This window comes from Staurois parvus, unplaced genomic scaffold (genome assembly GCF_062004578.1).
Source record: "Staurois parvus isolate SC_StPar_1 unplaced genomic scaffold, SC_StPar_1.0 ptg000082l, whole genome shotgun sequence".
Taxonomy (NCBI): domain Eukaryota; kingdom Metazoa; phylum Chordata; class Amphibia; order Anura; family Ranidae; genus Staurois; species Staurois parvus.
The window spans coordinates 3244587-3269342 of record NW_028317878.1 but is presented as its reverse complement, the minus strand read 5'-3'; the positions used below and the strand labels follow the sequence as shown (position 1 = coordinate 3269342).

Sequence of the window (24756 nt, the reverse complement as noted above, 5' to 3'; positions counted from 1 at the left end):
GCAAATAATTTACTAGCAGGTGTAGTAGAGTAATAGAAATCCAACAGACCCAACAGTCATGACATGCATGCTGCTGATTCTGTGTAATTGAATCACTAATTGAAAGGGGCATGTTCAAAATAATAGCAGTGTGGAGTTCTATTAGTGAGGTCATTCATTCTTTGAAAAACAGGTGGCAATTATTGCCCTTATTTAAGGAAGGAAGGCAGCAAATGTTGTACATGCTGGTTACAGTGCATTTCTCTCTGAAATTGAGGAAAAATGGGTCGTTCCAGACATTGTTCAGAAGAACAGCGTACCTTGATTAAAAAGTTGATTGGAGAGGGGAAAACATATAAAGAAGTGCAGAAAATGATAGCCTGAGCTAAAATGATTGCAAATGCTTTAAAATGGCAACCAAAACCTGAAAGACATGGAAGAAAGTGAAAAACTACCATTTGAATGGATAGAAGAAAAGCCAAAATGGCAAGGAGTCAGCCAACAATCAGCTCCAGGAAGATCAAAGAAGGTCTAAAGTTACCTGTGAGTACAGTTACAATTAGAAGACGCCTATGTGAAGCCAAGCTATCTGCAAGAAGGGCGGCAAAGTCCCACTGTTGAAAAAAAGACATGCTGAAGAGGTTACAATTTGCCAAAGAGCACATTGACTGGCCCAAAGAGAAATGGCGCAACATTTTGTGGACTGATGAAAGTAAGATTGTTCTTTTTGGGTCTAGTGGCCGGAGACAGTTTGTCAGACGACCCCCAAACACTGAATTCAAGCCACAGTACACTGTGAAGACAGTGAAGCATGGTTGTGCAAGCATCATGATATGGGAATGTTTCTCATACTACGGTGTTGGGCCTATTTATCACATACCAGGGATCATGGATCAGTTTGAATACATCAGAATACTTGAAGAGATCATGCTGCCTTATGCTGAAGAGGATATGCCCTTGAAATGGGTGTTCCAACAAGACAACGACCCCAAACACACCAGTAAAAGTGCAACATCTTGGTTCCAGACCAATAAGATTGATGTTATGGAGTGGCCAGCCCAATCCCCGGATCTTAATCCAATAGAAAACTTGTGGGGTGACATCAAAAATGCAGTTTGATGCAAAACCAAGAAATAGAGAAGAACTGTGGAATGTAGTCCAATCATCCTGGGCTGGAATACCTGTTCACAGGTGCCAGAGGTTGGTTGACTCCATGCAACACAGATGTACAGCAGTTCTTAGAAACAGTGCTTATACAACTAAATATTCATTAAGTGATTCAAAGGAAATCTTCAAACATTTTTCCGTTTATATAGTGAATGTTTGAGTTTGTAAAGAAGAATACAAACACTGCTATTTTTTTGAACAGTCTAATATTCACTTTTCTTCAATTTGTTTAGAGGAACACAAATTTGATATATTTTTCTTCATGTTTTGATTTGGAATAGAACGTGTAGTGTTCCCAATGCATTTTGTGTATGGAAATAAAAGCTATTAGAAGGATTTTGAGCTTTTGAGTTGAGTTTTTCAACACACTGCTATTATTTTGAACACAACTGTAGGTAGAACCATTAGAACCTTGAGAAAGTGCTTTGGTGAACACAGAAGCCTCATTGAGGATGGTAATAACCAGCATAACATTCCCAGACACTTTCTCGAAATGCATCAGGAATCTACCGTGGGTCTGTTAATCTGGGTCATAGAATCCATTTCTAGGTCTCTCCCCATTGTGGAACGTTTTAAACGTTTATGCCAATGAGAGACCTTCTGAATTTATACATTGGGGACCCTCACCCCAGAGATCTCAATGAGTTACTAGAGATCCACACTTTACTATAAATCATGAACCAATATATAGGTTCTTAGTCTTTTGTTATCCCAAATTTCACCCAATATCCATGGCCGTTTAGTCCCATAAACATACTAAAAACCCCTAGAGACCCCATAAAAATATAACTGTGAACTAGTCTTGAATATGTGACTTCTCTATACATGCATGCATTTCTTATACACGCATGTTTGCACACATATGTGTACATATACATACAGTATATATAAGATAGACATGTGACTTTGTTTCCACATACTTATCCATCTTAATGATATAGTGGAAGCTTTTCTATTTTCTATTCTATTTTTTATTTTAAGTTTCTATTTCTTATTCCTTATTGTGTTTTTTCTTTTCCTTTGCTTCTCCTATGGTCACAGTTAATATTTGCTATACAGACATTTTTCTTACTTTCTTTTTCCTCCCTCCCATCTCCCTTCTGCTTACTTATTATGCATTTATTTCTTATGGTGCAATATTTATATTTAATTTTAAATTGTATATACAAGGTCAGCTGGGCTTTGCAGTCCTCCAGACGTTCTAGTTCTATAAATAGAGCATTTTAGGCAGTTCACTCCTAGGCCTGTAGAAGCAGCAGCTAGCTCCAAGCGCGCAGCCTTGCCTTTTCTCTCTCTGGTTGCCGACCTTCCCCCTGTGTGATGTCATGTTGAGGTCCATGCCGATCACAGACACTTCCGGTTCCAGCGGTGGTACCCTGGGACTCCCTACCATCAACAGCGCTCTGGGACCTTCTTCACCACCGACGGAGGCCCCCCATCCTAATCGGACGGATCCCTGCAGGACACATAAGACGGCAGCATACCCAGAAATCATCCTTACTGATGGGCTTTTAAACCACTTCATTATTGTGATGTTTTTGTTATCATTTGTGGCTTATTAACCGCTTGCCGCCCTGCCACTGTGTTTATACGTGTGCAGGGCGGCAGTGGAGCGCAAAACCACGTTTAAAAACGGGTTCCGCGCTCCCGACACTTTCGCGGGCAGGGGGCGCGCGCGCCCGCCGACCCGCGGGTGATCCGATTCGATCCAGGAGGGATCAATCATTAGATTTCAGCCAGTGATTTCTGGCTGAAATCGGATGATCGGTCCCTGTCCTATCCTGTCCTGTGTTGATATTTACACAGGGCAGGATATGATGTCATTCTTCTCTGCCTGGACACATTCCGTTCCAGACAGAGAAGAAGAGACATTTAAACGTGAGTAAAACACTACACTAACAGTTAGAACACACTCTAGGACACATTTAACCCCCTGATTGCCCCCCCCCAGTTAACCCTTCACTGCCCTGTCACCAGTGTACCTGATCAGTGAAGCGATTTTTATTGATCACTGTATCAGTGTCGCTGGCGACTTCCAATAGTGCTAGCGCCCCTCCCAGATAGCGCCAGTTTGCCCCCTAGTACACCAATAAAGCCATTTAACCCCTTAATTTCCCCCCCCACCCCCCCAGTTAACCCCTTAACTGCCCTGTCACCAGTGTCACTGATCAGTGAAGCGATTTTTACTGATCACTGTATCAGTGTCGCTGGCGACTTCCGATAGTGTTAGCGCCCCTCCCAGATAGCGCCAGATTGCCCGCTAATACACCAGTAGTCCCGTCTAACCCCTTGATCGCCTCCCCCCCCCTCCCCGAGTTGACCCCTTCACTGCCCTGTCACCAGTGTCACTGATCAGTGAACCAATTTTTACTGATCACTGTATCAGTGTCGCTGGCGACTTCCGTTAGTGTTAGCGCCCCTCCCAGATAGCGCCAGATTGCCCGCTAATACACCAGTGATCCCGTCTAACCCCTTGATCGCCCCCCCCTCCCCCCTGAGTTGACCCCTTCACTGCCCTGTCACCAGTGTCACTGCTCAGTGAACCAATTTTTACTGATCACTGTATCAGTGTCGCTAGCGACTTCCAATAGTGTTAGCGCCCCTCCCAGATAGCACCAGTTTGCCCGCTAGTACACAGATAATCACATTTGACCCCTTGATTGCCAGGAACACGCTTACTTGCACGCTAAACCTTCATTGCTAGTATAGTGTCTGATTGGATCAATATCTTTGATCAGATCAGCGCTATACCAGCATTCACATTACTTTAGTATCCCCAAAAACGCAGTGTTAGCGGGATCAGCCCCAACACCTGCCAGCACCTGCGTTTAGCCCCTACGCCCCCCCCTTCTCCCCCGGCAAGTGCAGTGTCAGTAGATAACTGTCACTTGATACATATTACACACAAAACCGCAGTGTTCACAGAATCAGGCCTGATATCTGTTAGCACTTGTCGGTAAATTTTTTGTAGCGGTTCAAGCAGTCCCTGACAGCCAGGCGCTCTTTTTCCCGTGAGTCGCACTAGGTACCTGTAAATTTAGTGGCCAAAATGTCTAAGCAAAGGTACACTAGTGAAGAGGCCTATAGGATTCTGAGCATGTCAAGTGAGAGCGAAGGGGAAGACTCACTGGCAGAATCAGGCTCAGAATACGAACCTATAGACAGCAGCGGCACCCTGACAGCTAGCTCAGGCGACGAGGAAGTGGTCCCTGCTAAGGTCAGGCGTACCCGATCCCATTCACAGGTTGCTGAGGTGGTACAAATGCATGATGACTCTCATATGCAGCAGAGTGCCAGTACTAGTGCCGCAGTATCTTTTGGTGAACTGGCGAGCACCAGCGGCCTAGTACGTCCTGGTCGTAGGCATACCAGCACTGCAGTATCACTTGGTGACGTGGCGAGTCCCATAAGTGTAGTACAAGCTGGTGCAGTGGCGAGCACAAGTAGTGTCCCGCGGCCACCAAGAATTCGCAGACAGGCCCGTAGAGCCCCTAGTGTCCTTCCGGATGTGCTTGCAAATCCCGATTGGCAGCCCACAAATTCTGCAGCACCCGTACTTCCCCCATTCACTGCCCAACCCGGAATTCAGGTGGAAACAGCAAATTTAAATACTCCCCTTAATTTTTTTGAGCTGTTTTTCACAGAAGATCTTTATGCATTGATTGTGGATCAAAGCAATTTATATGCACGCCAATTTATCGCCGCCAACCCAAATTCAAACCTTGCCAGACCATTCGCATGGAAACCCATTACGGTTTCCGAATTTAAAGTTTTTTTGGGCCTAACCCTCAACATGGGCATTAATGATAAAAATCAATTGCGGTTGTATTGGTCCACCGACCCTCTTGTTCACATGCCCGTGTTCTCTGCTGCCATGGCCAGGCATAGATATGAGAGTATAATGCGTTTTATGCACTTCTACGACAACTCACTCAGTCTTCCTCGGGGTGACCCTGAATTTGACCGGCTCCACAAAATTCGGCCCCTCGTAAATCACTTTAACCAAAAATTTGCAGATGTGTATACGCCCCAGAAAAACATCTGCATCGATGAGTCCCTCATTCAATATTCTGGCCGCCTTGTAATCAAACAATATCTCCCCAGCAAGCGTGCCAGATATGGGATCAAGATGTATAAGACCTGTGAGAGGGCAACAGGCTATACATGTAAGTTTCGGATTTACGAGGGAAAAGATAGTTACTTGGAGCCCCCCGGATGCCCAGACTACATGGGGAGCAGTGGCAAGATAGTTTGGGACTTGGCGTCATCCTATTTCCACATGGGGTACCACTTATACGTGGACAATTTTTATTCAAGCGTGCCACTATTTAGACATTTGTTCAATTTGGGAATTTGCACATGTGGCACTGTGCGATCTAATCGCCGAGGCTTCCCCCAACGGCTTGTAAATACCCGTCTTAAAAAGGGGGAAAAAGCCTGCTTGAGAAATGAAGAATTGCTCGCAGTGAAGTGGAAGGACAAACGGGATGTTTACCTCCTGTCTTCCATTCATGCAGATACGACCGTCCAAATTACCACGGCAACTGGTGTTGAGAAGCCCCTCTGTGTCCACGATTATAACCTTAACATGGGAGGGGTGGACTTCAATGACCAGATGATGCAGCCGTATTTAGTTTCCCGAAAATCCAAACGCTGGTACATAAAAGTGTCAGTTTATTTATTTCAATTGGCTCTATATAATGCTTTTGTTCTCTATAAAGCAACTGGACATAGTGGATCATACCTAAATTTCCAGTTAGAGAACATCAGGGCCCTTTTGTATCCAGAAGGTGCTGTGCCCCAAATCCCTCTCCCAGATGCAGTTAGCCGTCTGCATGAGAGACATTTTCTCGATACCATTCCTGGTACCCCAACCCAAAGAAGACCCCAAAAAAGATGTCGTGTCTGCAGCAAACGTGGAATTAGGCGTGACAGCCGCTATTGTTGTCCCTCCTGTCCTGGCCAACCTGGCCTCTGCATCAAGCCCTGCTTCCGCCTCTACCATACACTAGTGAACTATTAGTATAGGGTACAGCACGGCACAGATCAGGGCACATTTACACAGGGTCTCAAAAGATGTTCGGTAGTCAGGAAACTGGCTATCGCATTTGGAGAGACCCTACCAGCTGTTTAAATGTTTGAAGTTTGGAAAAAAAAGTTAAAAAAAATAAATAAAAGTACAAATACCCCCCAAAAAAATAAAAAAATGTAAAAACCAAAAATAGTTATAGTTTTTTTTGTTGTTGTCATTTTTGTGATTGTTCGACTTTCACTGGTTTATTGTTGTTTTATTGTTAACCATTTCTGTTTGCAGGAATGCTTTCAGCTGCAGCGCTGACCTGTTTATTCTGACAGCAACAGGAACTTGCTCTCAGAATAGACATAAGTCAGCGTGAGCAGCGCTGTTGGATGAGATTTTTCATCCGCAGTTATAAAAAACAGAATATATGCCAAAGCATGGGGGCCTGGGGTGGCCTGTGGGTGGATGGCCCCTATGCTTCGGCATATATATTTTATATTTGTTGGCACATTTCATGTGTGCCCACCATTAGAAGTGGGTGGATTGAGGGAGGTTTCTAATGGTGGGCATACCACCACACACTTTTCCTTATAAAGTTGTTGAGTTTATGTTTTATTGTTAACCCTTGTTGATTTCTTTGCAGGAACGTCAAACTGCAGCACTGACCTGTTTATTCTGACAGCAACAGGGTCTTGCTTTCAGAATAGACATAAGTAGGTGTGTGCAGTGCTGTCGGATGAGATTTTTCATCCGCAGTTAAAAAAAAGAGAATATATGCCAAAGCATGGGGGCCTGGGGTGGCCACTGGGTGGATGGCCCCTATGCTTCGGCATATATATTTTATATTTGTTGGCACATTTCATATGTGCCCACCATTAGAAGTGGGTGGATTGAGGGAGGTTTCTAATGGTGGGCATACCACCACACACTTTTCATTATAAAGTTGTTGAGTTTATGTTTTATTGTTAACCCTTGTTGATTTCTTTGCAGGAACGTCAAACTGCAGCACTGACCTGTTTATTCTGACAGCAACAGGGTCTTGCTTTCAGAATAGACATAAGTAGGTGTGTGCAGTGCTGTCGGATGAGATTTTTCATCCGCAGTTAAAAAAAAGAAAATATATGCCAAAGCATGGGGGCCTGGGGTGGCCAGTGGGTGGATGGCCCCCATGCTTCGGCATATATATTTTATATTTGTTGGCACATTTCATATGTGCCCACCATTAGAAGTGGGTGGATTGAGGGAGGTTTCTAATGGTGGGCATACCACACACTTTTTCTGGCAGAGATTTCTTCTCTTTTTTTTCATTCAGCCCACAGGCTGCATAAAGAAAAAAAGAACATAGCATATACACCCAACAAGGACCAGTGACGTACTGGTACATCACTGGACTTTGAATGGTTATACCAGGGTGATGCCTGCAGCTGCAGGCATCATCCTGGTTTTATTTTTTTCAGCCGGAAATGGGCTTTCATGTAAAAGCATTCCTAGTGGTTAATTAGCTGCAGAATTGCCTTTACAAGCAGCGGGAGAAAATGGCCCCCCCTCCCCCTCCCTGAGATTTGCTTTCCAAAAAGGGGTCATTTGGGGGTGTTTGTTCTATCCTGGTATTTTAGCACCTCAAGAGATGTGATGGGCGGTCAGAAAGTAAAAGCTGTGTAAATTTCAAATTATCTATACCATAGTTTGTAGACGCTATAACTTTCACACAAAGCAATCAATATACACTTATTGGGATTTTTTTTACCAAAAACATGTAGCAGAATACATTTTGGCTTAAATTTATGACTAACTTTGAGTTTACGATATATTTTTTATAGCTGAAAGTAGAAAAAATTGTTTTTTTTTCAAGATTTTCGTGTTTTTTTGTTTATAGCGCCAAAAATAAAAAGCGCACAGGTGATCAAATACCACCAAAAGAAAGCTCTATTTGTGTGAAAAAAAGGACGTAAATTTCGATTGGGTACAGCATTGCATGACCGCGCAATTATCATTTGAATTAGTGCAGCGCTGTATAGCAAAAAAAGGCATAAATTACAGTATCTATACCATAGTTTGTAGACGCTATAACGTTCACACAAAGCAATCAATATACACTTCTTGGGATTTTTTTTACCAAAAACATGTAGCAGAATACATTTTGGCTGAAATTTATGACTAACTTTGAGTTTACGATATATTTTTTATAGCTGAAAGTAGAAAAAATTTTTTTTTTTCAAGATTTTCGTGTTTTTTTTGTTTATAGCGCCGAAAATAAAAAGCGCACAGGTGATCAAATACCACCAAAAGAAAGCTCCATTTGTGTGAAGAAAAGGACGTAAATTTTGTTTGGGTACAGCATTGCATGACCGCGCAATTATCATTTGAATTAGTGCAGCGCCAAACAGCAAAAAAAGGCCTGGTCATTAAGGGGGGTAAATCCTCTGGGGCTCAAGTGGTTAAACTGCACTTTGCAGGAACCTCTTATTTTTTCTCTCCACATATTATGCATAATATGGCTTACTCTGGGATGGCTGCCATTTAAGCAGTTACACAGCTACGGACTTTTTGGACTTATGGACTTTTTGTATATTTATTCTGTATATCCACTGGATATGAGCCACTAGTGTGTTGCGAGAGTCTTATATTCCAGGTGCGTTATTCACCTTTGTTTTGTCCATTTCTCGAGTTTATCCGTCTTCCTTTTAATACAGTCAAAGAAAGTATTTGATAAATTTGCCTTCTCTTTGTCCCCATTCGCTAAAGCCAAGTTATCTTGTGACCTAAAAACTCTGACCTGAACGTTTTACCATTAAAATATTTAAAGAATGTTTGAGGGGCTGTCTCCCTATTGCAACCTGCTGTTTGGTTTGAATTTTTGCAATCTTGATTTCCTATATATATATTTTGTTGTTTTTTTTTTTTCTAACTTTAAAATGATTAAAGTGTTCTTTTGCCATTATATTTTTGAAAGTCCTTTTCTTATTCTTTATTATACTTTGTTTAATGTTGGATATGCACCACATAGATTTTACTTTAGGCCATTACGTTTAGGCCAGTAATGCATGGTAATGTATTTTGCAGTGTGTTTGCATATATAGTTGGTTTCTTTTCTGTGTTCTTTTTTTTTTTTATAATTTAAATATTTATTGATTTTCATTTTAAATACTTTTCAACATCATGATATACAAACTTATATATATATCTATACACCATAGTATCCAACATTTCTACTTTATTTACTTTATTCCAAATTTCCCCCCCCCCTCCTCCACCCTCACCCAAATCCCATCTTCCTGCTTTTCCTATTCTCTACATCATTTTATCTCAGCAAGTGCAGTTTTCCTATTATTTTCTTTAATCTTTCCTATATTTCATGTATAACTTAGCTTTTTCCCAATTCTCCCATTTCCTATTATAAATCTCCATCCTATCTTCCTGGACATGGCACAACCTTTCCATCTTTTTAATCTGCTCAACCCCTTCTATCCAGTCTTCTACCCTCGGGGCTTCTATTTGCTTCCAAAACCTGGGTATCAGAGCTTTTGCAGCGTTAATGTAGCACCATATCCCTGATTTTTTATATTTATTGACTGATATGTCCATGTTATGCAAAATACACACTTCTGGGTCTAATCCAATATCTATTTCTGTTATTTTTCTTATCAATTGGGTTATTGTTTTCCAGAATACCTGAATTTTTGGGCAGCCCCACCATATGTGATATGTTGTACCTATTTCACCACATCCCCTCCAACACCACGGTGAACTCTCTTTACACATCTTATTTTCAACAGTTGGTGTAATGTGCCATCTTGTCAAACACTTATAGTTCATCTCTACCTCTCTCATAGAAATGTTTTCGTGGGTTAATCTATATATTCTCCTCTGCTTCTCCTCATCTATCACACTTCCCATGTCAGTTTCCCATTTTATTATATATGTTGGCTTTGTATTTATATCTAGTTCTGTGAGTATTTTATATACCTTAGCAATCCCGTGTTTCCCATCACCTTGTGTACCCAAAACCTTTTCAAACAAGTTCCAGTTGTCTCTTGTCCTTAAAGGTTTTGGCAAACTTCCAACAAAACTCCTCAATTGAAAATACCGCCACTTATCTAATTTAGTGAATATCTCACCCTCTTTTTTTTTCAATTCCACAAATGATCCTATTTTATCCCCCACCAAAATATCTCTTAATTGAACCTCTTCCTTTTTAAACCACCTACCTCCTATTTCTTCTCTACCAGGGGGGAAAAACTCTGTGTTTTTTAGTGAAATCAGTGTTGAATTAAAAGACCATTTCAAACTTTTGTGTAAATTATCCCAAATTTTTAAAACATTCAATGTGTATGTATTTACATTATCATTTAAGCCCCTATACTGTGTTGGTATCCATATCGCCTTACCCAAATCTGTTCCACTAAGTTCATTCTCTATCCTCACCCAACTTTTTTTATAGTTCTGTGTCCAATCTATAGTTCTTGCCAATATTACAGCTTTGTAGTATCTTTTAAAGTCTGGAAGCCCTAAACCACCTCTTTCTTTCCTCCTACTCAACAACTCATATGCTTTTCTGTGTTCTTTGATGACAATATTCCCTACATGTTTAGGTCTTGGAAAGCAGCTCTCGTTGTTGAAAATTTGCTTTTGTAAAAATGCAGAAATGCATTGGTCCCCATTATTTTCTGACTAAGGTTCATGGTCCATACTTCCATCAGATGTCTCTAGGTTTACAAAACCAAGCAAAATAGTAACTAGTGATAGTTTCAACCATAAAGATTTAAAGGTCAGGTCAAAAGCAGAGAACTGGCAAAAAAAACAAAACAAAAAAACCTGAAAATATTACAAAAGAGGTACTCAAAGTAAAAGGTCATGCTGAGAAAATGTGAACTTAAAAGAAGTAGGGATGTACAAGCATCAAAGCTCAGATGGTTACAATATCAGGTAAAACATGTCATTTTTGTAAAAAACGTTTTAGGAGACAACCCCCCCCAAAAAAAAAACATGTTTGCCCATGTAAAAAAGGAGAATGTAGATATGAAAGGGAGAATCAAATGCACCCTTACACAGGAGGTATAGGACACATGAATATAGCAAAATGCATATTTTTTTTTATCGCAGAAGGTATGCCATTTGTGACCATTGTAACATATGTTTTTCGTCAAAAGCAATGAAAGACAAAATATTTAGAAAATACATGGAAATAGCAAATGTATGAATATATGAGCTTTCAAATGCGTGCAGAAGATGGCTTCACTACTACAACTGCAGAAAGCCCTAACAGACACATACATACAGTAGTTGGGCTGACTGTTGGGCAAACGGACGGTTCACTTCACAATGGGGACCCAACAGTATTTTTATTTCCACATGAATGGATGACAGAAGTCAGCAGAATTTCATCTCACTTTTTAAGTGGAGAGTAAATTTCCTTTCAAAGTGAACACCTTATTTGCCTTTAGCAAATCAACCACAATGAATCTCACATTATCTTAGTGTTGGATTTGCTTGTAAAGCTTGGTATACACGTGTTGTCCAGCAGCCTGTCTGGATTCTGTAAAAAAAAAGGCATGCTGGAAAAAGAGCAGCAGATCGGCATCGGATCACCGCTTGCAGCTAATGGCTGCGAGGACTAACTGGTGTGTTCTGGGGGGGGAGGGGGGGGGGGGCAGTCCCCCCTTCAGAACACAATAGCTCAGAGGGGAGATTGCAGTACTAACAGTTAGTTCAGTGAGCACCTCAATTTTTTTTCCCCATCAGCCTGCTGGGTTGAACATAAAAAAACTGCCTGTGTGTACCAGGTGTAAAACATTGGATTTTCACATACAGGTGGAACTCGAAAAATTAGAATATCGTGCAAAAGTTCATTTATTTCAGTAATGCAACTTAAAAGGTTAAACTAATATATGAGATCAGACCAGGTCTGTTCTTCTTTAGCCCAGGTAAGCCGCTTCTGACATTGTTTGTTGTTCAGGAGCAGCTTGACAAGAGGAATACGACATTTGAAGCCCATGTCCAGGATCCATCTGTGTGTGGTGGCTCTTGATGCACTCCAGCCTCACTCCAGCCTCAGTCCACTCCTTATGAAAGTCCCCAACACTTTTGAATGGCCTTTTCCTGACAATCCTCTCCAGGCTGCGGTCATCCCTGCTGCTTGTGCACCTTTTTCTTCCACACTTTTCCCTTCCACATAACTTTTATTAATGTGCTTTGATACAGCACTTTGGGAACATCCAACTTCTTTTGCAATTACCTTTTGAGGCTTTCCCTCCTTATGGAGGGTGTCAATGATGGTTTTCTGCACAACTGTCAGGTCAGCAGTCTTTCCCATGATTGTGATTCCTACTGAACCAGACTGAGAGACCATTTAAAGGCTCAGGAACCCTTTGCAGGTGTTATGGCTTAATTAGCTGATTAGAGTGGGACACTTTGAGCCTAGAATATTGCACCTTTTCACAATATTCTAATTTTCTGAGATTGTGGATTTGGGGTTTTCATGAGCTGTAAGCCATAATCACCACAATTATGATAAATCATGGCTTGAACTATCTTGCTTTGCATGTAATGAGTCTATCTCATATATTAGTTTCACCTTTTAAGTTGAATTACTGAAATAAATGAACTTTTGCAAGATATTCTAATTTTTCGAGTTTCACCTGTATCTACCCCACAGAGAGGTAATTACTATTTTGGAGAAGGTGTGGTTTTAAGTGATCCAGATGTTATGCTGATGTTGCCTACCCAAATAATAATGTATTCTATAGTTCTGGACCATTTTGCTGGAGATAAAAAAGGGTCTGTTGAATTTTAAATTTTTATATGTACCTGGGAAAAAAAACTCAAGGGATTTTCTCCTAATCTCCATTTAGGCTCTAACACACACCACATGCACAAAAAAAACCAACACCATAAAATGCATTTTTTGGGAAAAAAGGATTGACTACCATGTTTTATTAAGAGTTCACAAAAAGGTCCGGATCTTGGTTCACAATTATTAAATCATACTTTCCTCTGTGTATTGGTGTTCATTTTCAGAGCGCAACAGACAAAACAAAGTACCCAGGTATTTCAATAGTATAGACTTCAGAGTAGCCTGCAGAAGAATATCCTTTATTGTCTAAAGCATGACTGATAAAAATCATACAGACTTATCCAATAAAGCAGTCCAAAGAACAAAGCATAGTACATTATCTCATACCAACTAACCCAAAATTGCCGCTTACCTAATCTGATTATAGTTCTCCAATCTGATCTGTTGCTGTGGGCTACATCACTTTGAACTGCCTTACTGAATAAACCCAGTACTGTAACAGGTGGTCTTTGCTGCAGCACAGAAACATCCTGCTCCTCAAAAATACTGCATGACACAGTGGCAATTACAGCTATATAAAAAGACTGTGGAAAAAAGATTAATGAAACAAAGATCAGGCCAAATTTGGCCTTAAAAACTCCAGATTCAGCATGGGTAGAGACACGTATTGGTGCTTGGACATTTCTGACCAGCAGTTTAGCGGCTGCTTCTCCACTTTTACCGTCCGCTTCATTTTGACAATAAGGATGCAGTGTCTGAGACCACATATTCACTTCTAAAAAGAATTCCTCACCAACATTACACCCTTTTAACTTGTCCTTTGCTTATTTAACATGGATTAAAAAATAGTGTTTGTAAAGATCTTCAAAAGTTGTTCACAAGTTTTCCTCTTCACGTAAAAACTGGAAGACAGATGAGAAATCTTTCTGGGCATAGCCCTTGGCACACATAATTCTGTATATTTGATGCGAAAGAGATCCCAGAGGTGTTGGGGTTTTAGTGTTTGTGGCAGAGTCCTGGGCCAAACCCAGATCCTGTAAAGTAAACAAGATATTTTAAAACATAGGTAGAAACCGATGAACAACCTGCTTTATTTTCTTTTTTTTTTTAAATTACAAAAATTGTACAAATCATTTAACAAGGTACAGCAGATCATTAGACCAGTGTTTCTCAACCTTTTTTTCAGTCAAGGCACCCTTTAAAGTTATGAATAATCTTTTAAAATTATGGACAGTCTCAAAAGCACTCCAGGGTAAAATGTAAAAAAATGATTTATAGTTTTGCCTAATGCAGCAACACCCACACATGCAGGAAACCAACATTAGAGTTGATTTATTCTTCCAAAGCAAGTACACTCTTGCACACTGGTACTGACTATTATTCCAATGTTTATCCTCTCCATCATTTTCTCTCTTTCACTCAGCTAATTTGACCTAATTTCTGACAGAGAGGGGCAGAGGAGGGTCAAACAAGAATGCTGTGCAGTTGATCGACATCCTCCATATCAACTGATGGTGTCATTGGCTGTTAAGAGGCTAGAAGATTGTAATGGTGCACAATGAAAACCTATGGCTTTGTGTAACTAAAACGTAGGCTTGATACAAATTTTGGGCAATCTTTTAGGCACCCCAGTTGAAAAGGGCTGCATTAGACAGTAACGTGTGTGTGTGTGTGTATATTCCAGAAAGAACACGATACAAATGTTATAAATTGAGTTGCAGTTCAGTGAGTAAGACAAGTATTTGATTCCCTACCAACCAACAATAATTCTGTCTCCCACAGACTGGCTATGTGCTCATTTGGTACACAGATTAGTCCTGTCAATTTAGGAAGGTGCTCCGAATGACAACTCGTTATGTGTATAAAAGAGACCTGTCCACAGAATCTCTTTCTTCCATTTAAACCTTGCAATCATGGGCAAGACCAAACGGCTATCAAAGGACGTCAGGAATAAGACTGTAGACCTGCACAAGGCTGGAATGGACTACATAACCATCAGCAAGAAGATTGGTGAGAAGGAGATAACTGTTGGAGCAATTATTTGCAAATGGAAGAAATACAAAATAACCATTAACCATCCTCAGTCTGGGGCTCCATGCAAGATTTCACCTCATGGGGTACAGGATGATAATGAGAAAAGTGAGGGATCAGCCCAGAACAGCACGGGAGGAACCTGTGAATGATCTCAAAGCAGTTGGGACCACAGTCAGCAAACAAACCATTGGCAACTCAATATGCCGCCATGGATTGAAATCCTGCAGCGTCCACAAGGTTCCCCTCCTCAAGAAGGCACATATACAGGCACGTCTGAAGCTTGCCAAAGAACATCTAAATGATTCAGAGAAGGATTGAGAGAAAGTGCTGTGGTCAGATGAGACCAAAATTGAGCTGCTTGGCATTAACTCAACTCGCTGTGTTTGGAGGAGGAAAAATGCTGACTATGACCCTAAGAACACCATCCTTACAGTCAAGCACGGAGGTGGAAACATTGTACTTTGGGGCTATTTCTCTGCTAAAGGTACCGGCCACCTTTGCTACAATAAGGGGCCATGTATTGTAAAATCTTGAATGAGAACCTTCTTCCCTCAGCCAGAACACTGAAGATGGGTCGTGGATGGGTCTTCCAGCATGACAATGACCCAACACATACCACCAAGGAAACAAAGGAGTGGCTCAAGAAGAAGCACGCTAAGGTCATGGAGTGGCATAGCCAATCTCCAGACCCTAATTCTATAGAAAATTTATGGAGGGAGCTATAACTTCGATTTTTCAAGCGACAGCCAAGAAACCTTAAGAATTTAGAGAAGATCTGTAAAGAAATCCCTCCTGAGATGTGTGCAGACCTGGTAACCAACTACAAGAAACGACTTACCTCTGTGCTAGCTAACAAGGGTTTCTCCACCAAGTACTAAGTCATGTCTTGCTTGGGGATCAACAACTTATTTTACTCACTGAACTGCAACTCAAATTTATAACATTTGTATTGTGTTTTTTCTGGATTTTTGGTTGATATTCTGTATAATTTAAAATACACCTATGATAAAAAATGACAGTATACACCCTTCATTTCTTTGTAAGTGGGCAAAGTTACAAAATCTGCAGGGGATAAAATAATTATTTTCCCCACTGTGCTCAGTAACTGATACACAGTTGCAGACAGGCAGTAAGTACACCCAGCACCCAGAAAGCCATACTAGCTCATTTTAAATGAATGGATCCAACTATGTACAGTTGTGTTCAAAATAATAGCAGTCAGACATCACTAACCTGATCAATCACTGTTTTTGGTAGAAATGATATTTCTACATGGCAATTAATTTACTAGCAGGTGTAGTAGAGTAATAGAAATCCAACAGACCCAACAATCATGACATGCATGCTGCCGATTCTGTGTAATTGAATCACTAATTGAAAGGGGCATGTTCAAAATAATAGCAGTGTGGAGTTCTATTAGTGAGGTCATTCATTCTTTGAAAAACAGGTGGCAATTATTGCCCTTATTTAAGGAAGTAAGGCAGCAAATGTTGTACATGCTGGTTACAGTGCATTTCTCTCTGAAATTCTGAGGAAAATGGGTCGTTCCAGACATTGTTCAGAAGAACAGTGTACCTTGATTAAAAAGTTGATTGGAGAGGGAAAAACATATAAAGAAGTGCAGAAAATGATAGGCTGCTCAGCTAAAATGATCGTAAATGCTTTAAAACGGCAACCAAAACCTGAAAGACGTGGAAGAAAGCGAAAAACTACCATTCGAATAAATAGAATAGCCAAAATGGCAAGGACTCAGCCAACAATCAGCTCCAGGAAGATCAAAGAAGGTGTAAAGTTACCTGTGAGTACTGTTACAATTAGAAGACGCCTATGTGAAGCCAAGCTATCTGCAAGAAGCCCCCGCAAAGTCCCACTGTTAAAAAAAAAGATGTGCTGAAGAGGTTACAATTTGCCAAAGAGCACACTGACTGGCCTAAAGAGAAATGGCGCAACAGTTTATGGACTGATGAAAGTAAGATTGTTCTTTTTGGGTCTATTGGCCGGAGACAGTTTGTCAGACGACCCCCAAACACTGAATTCAAGCCACAGTACACTGTGAAGACAGTGAAGCATGGTTGTGCAAGCATCATGATATGGGGATGTTTCTCATACTACGGTGTTGGGCCTATTTATCGCCTAGCAGGGATCATGGATCAGTTTGAATACATCAGAATACTTGAAGAGGTCATGCTGCCTTATGCTGAAGAGGATATGCCCTTGAAATGGGTGTTCCAACAAGACAACGACCCCAAAAACACCAGTAAACGTGCAACATCTTGGTTCCAGACCAACAAGATTGACATTATGGAGTGGCCAGCCCAATCCCCGGATCTTAATCCAATAGAAAACTTGTGGGGTGACATCAAAAATGCAGTTTCTGAGGCAAAACCAAGACATAGAGAAGAACTGTGGAATGTAGTCCAATCATCCTGGGCTGGAATACCTGTTCACAGGTGCCAGACGTTGGTTGACTCCATGCAACACAGATGTACAGCAGTTCTCAGAAACAGTGCTTATACAACTAAATATTAATTAAGTGATTCAAAGGAAAGCAAAATCTTCAAACATTTTTCAGTTTATATAGTGAATGTTTGAGTTTGTGAAGAAGAATACAAACACTGCTATTTTTTTGAACAGTCTAATATTTACTTTTCTTCAATTTTTTTTTTTTTAGAGGAACACAAATTTGATATATTTTTCTTCATGTTTTGATTTGGAATAGAATGTGTAGTGTTACCAATGCATTTGTGTGTATGGAAATAAAAGCTATTAGGATTTTCAGCGTTATTCACTTTTTTCAACACACTGCTATTATTTTGAACACAACTGTATGTAAAGCCTAACAATGAAATTCTTATTTGCTACATTTTATTCCACTTAACATATCATTAGAAACATTTTTTCATATGTTTGGTAAATGTCTGTTAAGTTTGTAAGTAATGTAAAGCTTTCTTTGTCTTATTCACACTTCCTGTATTAACTACAGAAGAGGGTTTGTATTCAGCTCTCCTCAGCCCATGTCTTCTATCTTACTTCCATAAAACTCTTTGGCATTTAACAGAAGTGCTGGATGCCTGTGTCTCCTGCTGTGCACTAGGTGTTCTTGTATCAGCAGTTACATAATGGAAAGAGGATGGAACTATGACGTGTGGCAAGGGACACAGATATCCAACACTCCCAGAAACCAAAAAGGTTAATAAAGGCTGTAGTGCTGTACGGTCTCTTTTAGATGGGTGGTAAAAATGGGCAGCTAAGCCAACATTTTACTACCTCTCAGTCACCCGCCCAAACTGTAAAATTTCAGCTGGAAGGAGCTTCACTGCTTGTCAAACTCACCCATTAAGTTAAATTGTTTTATGCAATGCACGTGATTGTGGCACAATATATCACTTCACCACCAGTCGTCAAAGCAATCTAAACACAGATCACACTTCAGAGTGCACCGAATGTCTCCATGTGTAAGATTCCCAACAGTAGAAAATGTAGGCATGGGTCATTGGGGAGGAGAGTATAAAAGCAGGAACTAATAAGTTGAGTTTATTAAACGGTTGACACCGGCGGTACGCATATATGCAGCCTCTCGGCATGTGGGCTTTAAAGCGGAGCTCCACCCAAAAGGGGAAGTTCCGCTTTAAGCCTTTGTCCCCTGCTCCCCATTAAGGATTGGCACCTTTGGGGAGCAGGTACCCGAATTTGACAGGTACCCACTTCTGCTGCGATCGGAAGCTGAAGTTGTCCTCCCCGTAGTCTTCTGGGAAACGAAATGATAGGTCCCAGAAGACTACGTGGCCTTTCACAAAGCACAGAGCTTCTCGCGCATTGGGCACCCACTATCACAGCCGGGTGCCCACACTGAAGATGCCGGCGCGAGGGAGAGAAGACGGCCAGTGAAACCAGCGGTGGTGAGGACACCGCTGGGCCGAGGGACAGGTAAGTGTCTGTATTTTAAAAGTCAGCAGCTACAGTTTTTGTAGCTGCTGACTTTGATTTTTTATTTCAAGTGGAGCCCGGCTTTAACAGCGAGAGGCCACATATATGCATACCAGAATGTAAACATGACAGTGTTGACAGCCCACACCCTGTGTGCTCCTGGCACAGTTACCGGTGGCTCACAGAAATCTTTCTGATCATGTGACCCCCTGGGACAGCCAATCACAGCGGTTAAATGATCAGAAACCCCTCCCCTCCTCCCAGCATCAGAAACCTTTTGAAGGGCCAGGAGGCACCGTTGTTAATGGGTTAAAATTCTGACAGTCTCTCCTAAAAGACCTGAGCAGGTCAAAGCATTTTTTAATTAGAGCCTTCTAAATTAAGATGTGTAACATCTTATTCCTAGGATCCAGTGATTCCCCATGCTTCCAAAGTATCTGAGAAGTCCAGTGGAGGACACCCTGTCTTCTGCCAAGTTAACAATGATGTTCTTTTGAAAAGCAAAGGGAACCCGAAGCCAGGGCTTGCCAGCTTTGACAAGTGGTAACCTAGGAGTCCAGGAGCGGTTTTCAGCATTATTTAAATTATTAGAAGAAGAAAAAAAAAATGGAAGGACATCAGCAGATAAAAATGGCCTTTTGACTGAATTGTCATCATCAATTTAAAAAGACATTTAAAGCAAGCAGAAATAAACTTTTAAAATAAAGCAGGTGGAGATTTTAAGTGGAAGAGATTTTGTATGTCTCTTCTGCTCTAAAAAAAAACCTTATATACTTTCTTGATTGTTTGGGTAAATAGGAAAATTATTTTAATGCTAGGCTATCTGAAGAACAAACAAAAGATTTTAAGACTATGCCATATTTCTTCTATTGGTTTACAATCTGAGGAGTTGAATTGTAAACCAATTAGTGCAATTAACATACCTGCAATTTTTAAATTAGGATCACTTTGAAGGACTGTTTTTGTTGCTTATGTACCTATACATTTTGGGGGTGTTTGGTTTAATTTTTTGTTATATATAACCTTTTTTAAAAAAAAAAAAACATTTTTACCCATCTACTAGTCAATCTCTTTATAGTTCACCATCTATGGAACATGAGCAATACAGACCATGTCTTTCAGTGCTTTAGCACTACGATGGGCCATGTACTGTAGGGATGTAGGGGCTGCTGGTGCATGTGTAGTAGTGGCTCTAGTCTTGCTGAGATCTGGTGCTGTGCGTAGACGATGCATGTGATTTGAAATCCAGGCACAGTATCAACAGCCCTTACTGCACATGCGCTGGATAGGCACAGCATCATCTCTCACTAAGACAGCAGCTACTACTGTGCGTATGCCTGCCAGACCGTGCAACTGCTGTACACAGAGTGTGCTCCCAAGGAGGAAAAAAAAGGCAGAAATCAAACTGATGTGTCAAATGACCTTGGTTTTTCTGACTTCAAAGGAGAACAAGATAGTTGAGGATGTTGAGAACAGTCTGGTGAAGGCAATAAGGGGACATATTAGGTAATCCACCAGGGGTCTGTAATCAGAAAAGGTTAAGAGCCCCTGCTCTATAATATACAGGGCAACCACAATGTAGGTTTGTATAATATTAAAGTCCAACTCTGGCTTGGGATTATTTTTTCCCCTTGCCTACTGGGGTATCCACCATCCCTTTAAAAACAAAATCTTTATACTCAACCTTTTTATATAGGTGTTTTTGGTCTAGTCCACATACTCTTCTTCTTCAGCAGTGGGTGGATCCTAAATGCTGCAGACAGCAGAACAACCCTCCTATGAGTACAGGGAAGCAGGCAAAACCATGAAGTCCTGGGTTCACAGGAAGTGGGCTGAATGACCTAAGTGTCATCTAACCAAAAAAAAGGAGGGTTGACCATGGATCAAACAGTGGGTGGTCCTGCAAAGGACAAGGCCAGTGAGGGTTGAAAATAGTATCCAGGGCAAATTTTTTTTTTCTATAATGTCTACTGGGGGATCCTTTTAAGTCTTTTTGCCCATGCTGGGATCGGGATTTAAACATTTGTTAAATTATATGTTGTTTAAGGGTTTCTAAACCTGTTGGTTGTTTAACATGTTGTATTCTTTGAGTGCAATGCATACATTAGAAAAAGCAAAATGCAAAAGGTAAAGAAAGCAATCCTATTTAGATCCCACTAACAGTATAAATGATAGCACAAAGAATAAGCTGCATCTCAAGGGAGACTTCAGTTCCATAGAAGGGTTACCTTAGAGCAAACAATTGATTTAACAATTTACTTTATCTTACCATATAAATCCAATGAATTTTTTTATCCATAATCAAAATGTATTACAACAATTTGCATAATAATGTACCTTGGCCATAAGGGTTGTTCCAAATCCACCCTGGTAATTATTGGCGGAGGGCACGCCTTCCATAACCCCTGGTACAGGGTTGTAAGTGTCACTTGACCAGCATCGTCCAGAGCTCATGTTCAGGATTTTGGCCAGCAGCTTTGGGTCAAGCCCTAATCTATAAAGGGTCAAGGAAAGCATATTAATATTCAACTGCATCAGGACACGGGTGACAAGTTTTACACACAAGAAACACAATGTCATTTTTCACTCTTTATTATGTGTCCAAAAATGGTGGAGTATTGATATGGGAGATAGGGTAAGCAATATAAATTAAAATCCATAAATCTCTCATAGTGTTTATTATGCTGCCTTGTTTACAGCTCCCATTATCAGATGCAGCACATACTACAAAACTGCCTGGATAGATTTTGGGGGAGAAAAATGTTCAGTATACATTTGCATTACAGTTCATGTATTATATACGAGATTATATAAACAAAGTACTTCCACCCCATGAAACACGGTAGACAAATATTTATTACCCTTTCAAAAAGAAGTCCTAGATACAGAAATAAAATATTTAACAACATAAATAACTTAATACAAAAAAAGCATTAAGCGTACCTAAACCCAAGAACAAAAATATATCATATTGCATTCTACTAGTCTTAGGACTGGTGGCTGCATTAATTTTATAGCCAATACCAACAAAAATCTGCACTCAGAAAAAAAAAAAAAAGTGTCAATATTCCAACCAAATAGCAACTGTACACGATACTAGGAGAAAAATAGTGTAACAGTGCTCAACCAGTGAAAAAAAAAATCAATCATAAACCTTAATCTTAAGAATTATGCGTGATAAATAATGATGATACAGTGTAAAAGTCCCTAATGGAGTCAAATTAAAAACAGTCCCACGTGCCGTGATGAAACCAGAGAACTTCATATAACCAGTGTGACACCATCTACTCGCATGCAAGGCTTACCGGAAGGATTGTGACCACTTACTAAGAGTGGTCAATCAACGTTCTTTAATATATTGGTAACATCATGGATGGTCCTCCAAAACATTCTGAAAAAAGTAGCAAGGAGTCATCCAAAATCACATAAGGTTTATGATTTTTTTTCACTGGTTGAGCGCTGCACTGTTTTACACTGCATTAATTTTATGTTTTCAGGCTTTTTTCCCCATTTTGTGCACTTGGTGATCCTGCCAGTAACACATTTCCTCCTAGGGCAACAACTCTTACTCACTGTAAGGTACTGATTGAGAAGCAGCGTGGTCACCCAAGGTTGCTCACTCCTGATTTAGACTACAAAACAGCTTCTCCTTTCCACATCTCTGTGAATTACAGAATAACTTCCTCTATTTTGCAAAAGCAAACCAGACAGGACTGATAATGCTCCTTGAGATTTCAGGACAGTTTATGCAGAATGCACTGGAAGTCACAATGCTCACTGGTTTTCTGCCATGATCAGGCATGTATCTTTTTTATACCCATCATACAAATATAACAAAAACACTTTCAATGGTTTAACAGATCAAAAAGGAAGAAAATAAGAGATACCCATTGTTAGGGTTTACAAACACTTTAACCCCCTACCACTAGCTCCTGGCGATCTTTAAAGAAGCGTTTACAGACAAAAGGCGTTCCCGTTGATTGGCTGTCAGAGTGATCACATGATCAGGTGCATATCAAACTGACTTTCAATTGCTAAATGACAGGGAACACGCTCACAGCCCAGAATTATGGCCCCAACTGCATACACATATGTGGCAGCATGGTGCTAAACCCCAAGTTTAGCTAAAATTCAAAACATAAAAATCAGCACAAGGGACATAACTTACAATTAATATTATGTGCCCCTTGAGCTGATTGTTCCTCTCTCAGTGGATATCATCATCTATTCCAATGGAGGAGATGATGCTATCAATCATCTGTCAAGGCCTCATTCAGAGATCCCGTGTCATTTATGACAGCTGCGATAAGTCTTCTATGAATGGCAAAACTGAAAGGAAAGGTATAGTTAAGTTCTCTTAAAAAGGAGCTTATGACAGCCCCTTAGCTGTATTAACCCCAAATGCAGTGGAATATTATGGCAGTAGGGGCGAGGGAATGTTAGGACAGGTGAAGATTTCTACCGAAGAAAGAAGAGTCAGCAAAAGGAACACATACGAACTTTAAGCCATGCCCCTTGTGCTGACTTTTGTGTGGGGAACATTTGAGCTAATCTTAGGCTTTAAAGCCCATCACCGGGCTGGTACATATATGTGTATGGCTGGCGGCAACAGGAATGTAGTCTGTAACCATGGTACTACAATATTGAAAGAAAATGTTCTTTGCATATCTTCCAATTCATGTACTGGATTGCATATCGCATATTTTCCAATCCATTCACACTGAGTATAAAAGCGAGAACGAGCACAAGTCATGTGACAGTGATGTAACGCGTAGGTCGGAGAGCGGAATGTGGTGACGTAATTTCCGACGCGAACGGTTGCAGCCATATTGGTACACCCAGAACACCCATATCAGCACATGGGATTGATGCCTTGTTTGATCTGTTCCCATGTAAGTTCACATTTGTCTTTACATCTGATTAATTTACAATATTAAACTATGGAAGCACTTTTTCTTGTCTCCCTGTGCGTTTGTATCACCATTTTCTGTTTTATACTAGTTGCACTCTAATAAGTGACCATATAAATACCATAAATAAATCTGGCAAACATATATAGTCGTTTCTGTCACATGGCCTTTTGATGCACATTGTGTTATGATCCTTTATTCGCATGGTCACAATTTTTGGCCTCACTGTGCGTTGTTATTGTCATTCTTCTGTGATAACTGGTTTGTCCACTTTTAATATTTAACCGCTTACCTACAGGGCACTTATACCCCCTTCCTGCCCAGGCCAATTTCCAGCTCTCAGTGCTGTCACATTTTGAATAACAATTGCGCGGTCATGCAACACTGTACCCATTTGAAATTTTTATCTTCTTTTGTGACAGATAGAGCTTTATTTTGGTGGTATTTAATCACCTCTGGGTCTTTTATTTTTTCTTAAACCAAAAATCACTGACAATTTTGAAAAAAAAATGTTTTTTCTTAGTTTTTTGTTATAAAATTTTGTAAATAAGTGATTTTTCTCCTTCACCGATGTGCGCTAATGAGGCTGTAGTGATGGGCACTGATAAGATGCACTGATGGATACTGATAGGTGGCACTGATGAGCAGGCACTGGTAGGTGGCACTGATATATGGCACTGATAGGTGGCACTGCTAGGATGCACTGACTGGCACTGATAAGCGGCGCTGATGCGCACTGATAGGCGGCACTGATTGGCAGCACTGATAGGTGGCACTGATATGGCATTGATGTGCACTGGTGGGCACGGATATGTGGCATTAATGTGGCACTGATGGGCACTGGCACGTGGCACTGTTCAGCACTGACAGCTGGCACTGATGGACACTGACAGGTGGCACTTCTGGGGCCACACTGATCATCAGTG

At 40.6% G+C, this 24756-nt stretch overlaps 1 protein-coding gene across 1 annotated transcript in view; it reads right to left on the bottom strand.

Moving 5' to 3' along the window:
* Positions 1-13237: 13237 nt before the first annotated feature.
* HIBADH (3-hydroxyisobutyrate dehydrogenase) overlaps positions 13238-24756 on the bottom strand; it is a 164916-nt gene continuing 153397 nt past the window's right edge. The window contains exons 7-8 of the mRNA XM_089669890.1: positions 21258-21414; positions 13238-13993 (exon numbers count right to left, since the gene is read on the bottom strand). Of these exons, the coding sequence (XP_089526016.1) occupies positions 13835-13993; positions 21258-21414 (316 nt within the window). The 3' untranslated portion in view covers positions 13238-13834. The remainder of the gene's footprint in view (positions 13994-21257; positions 21415-24756) is intronic.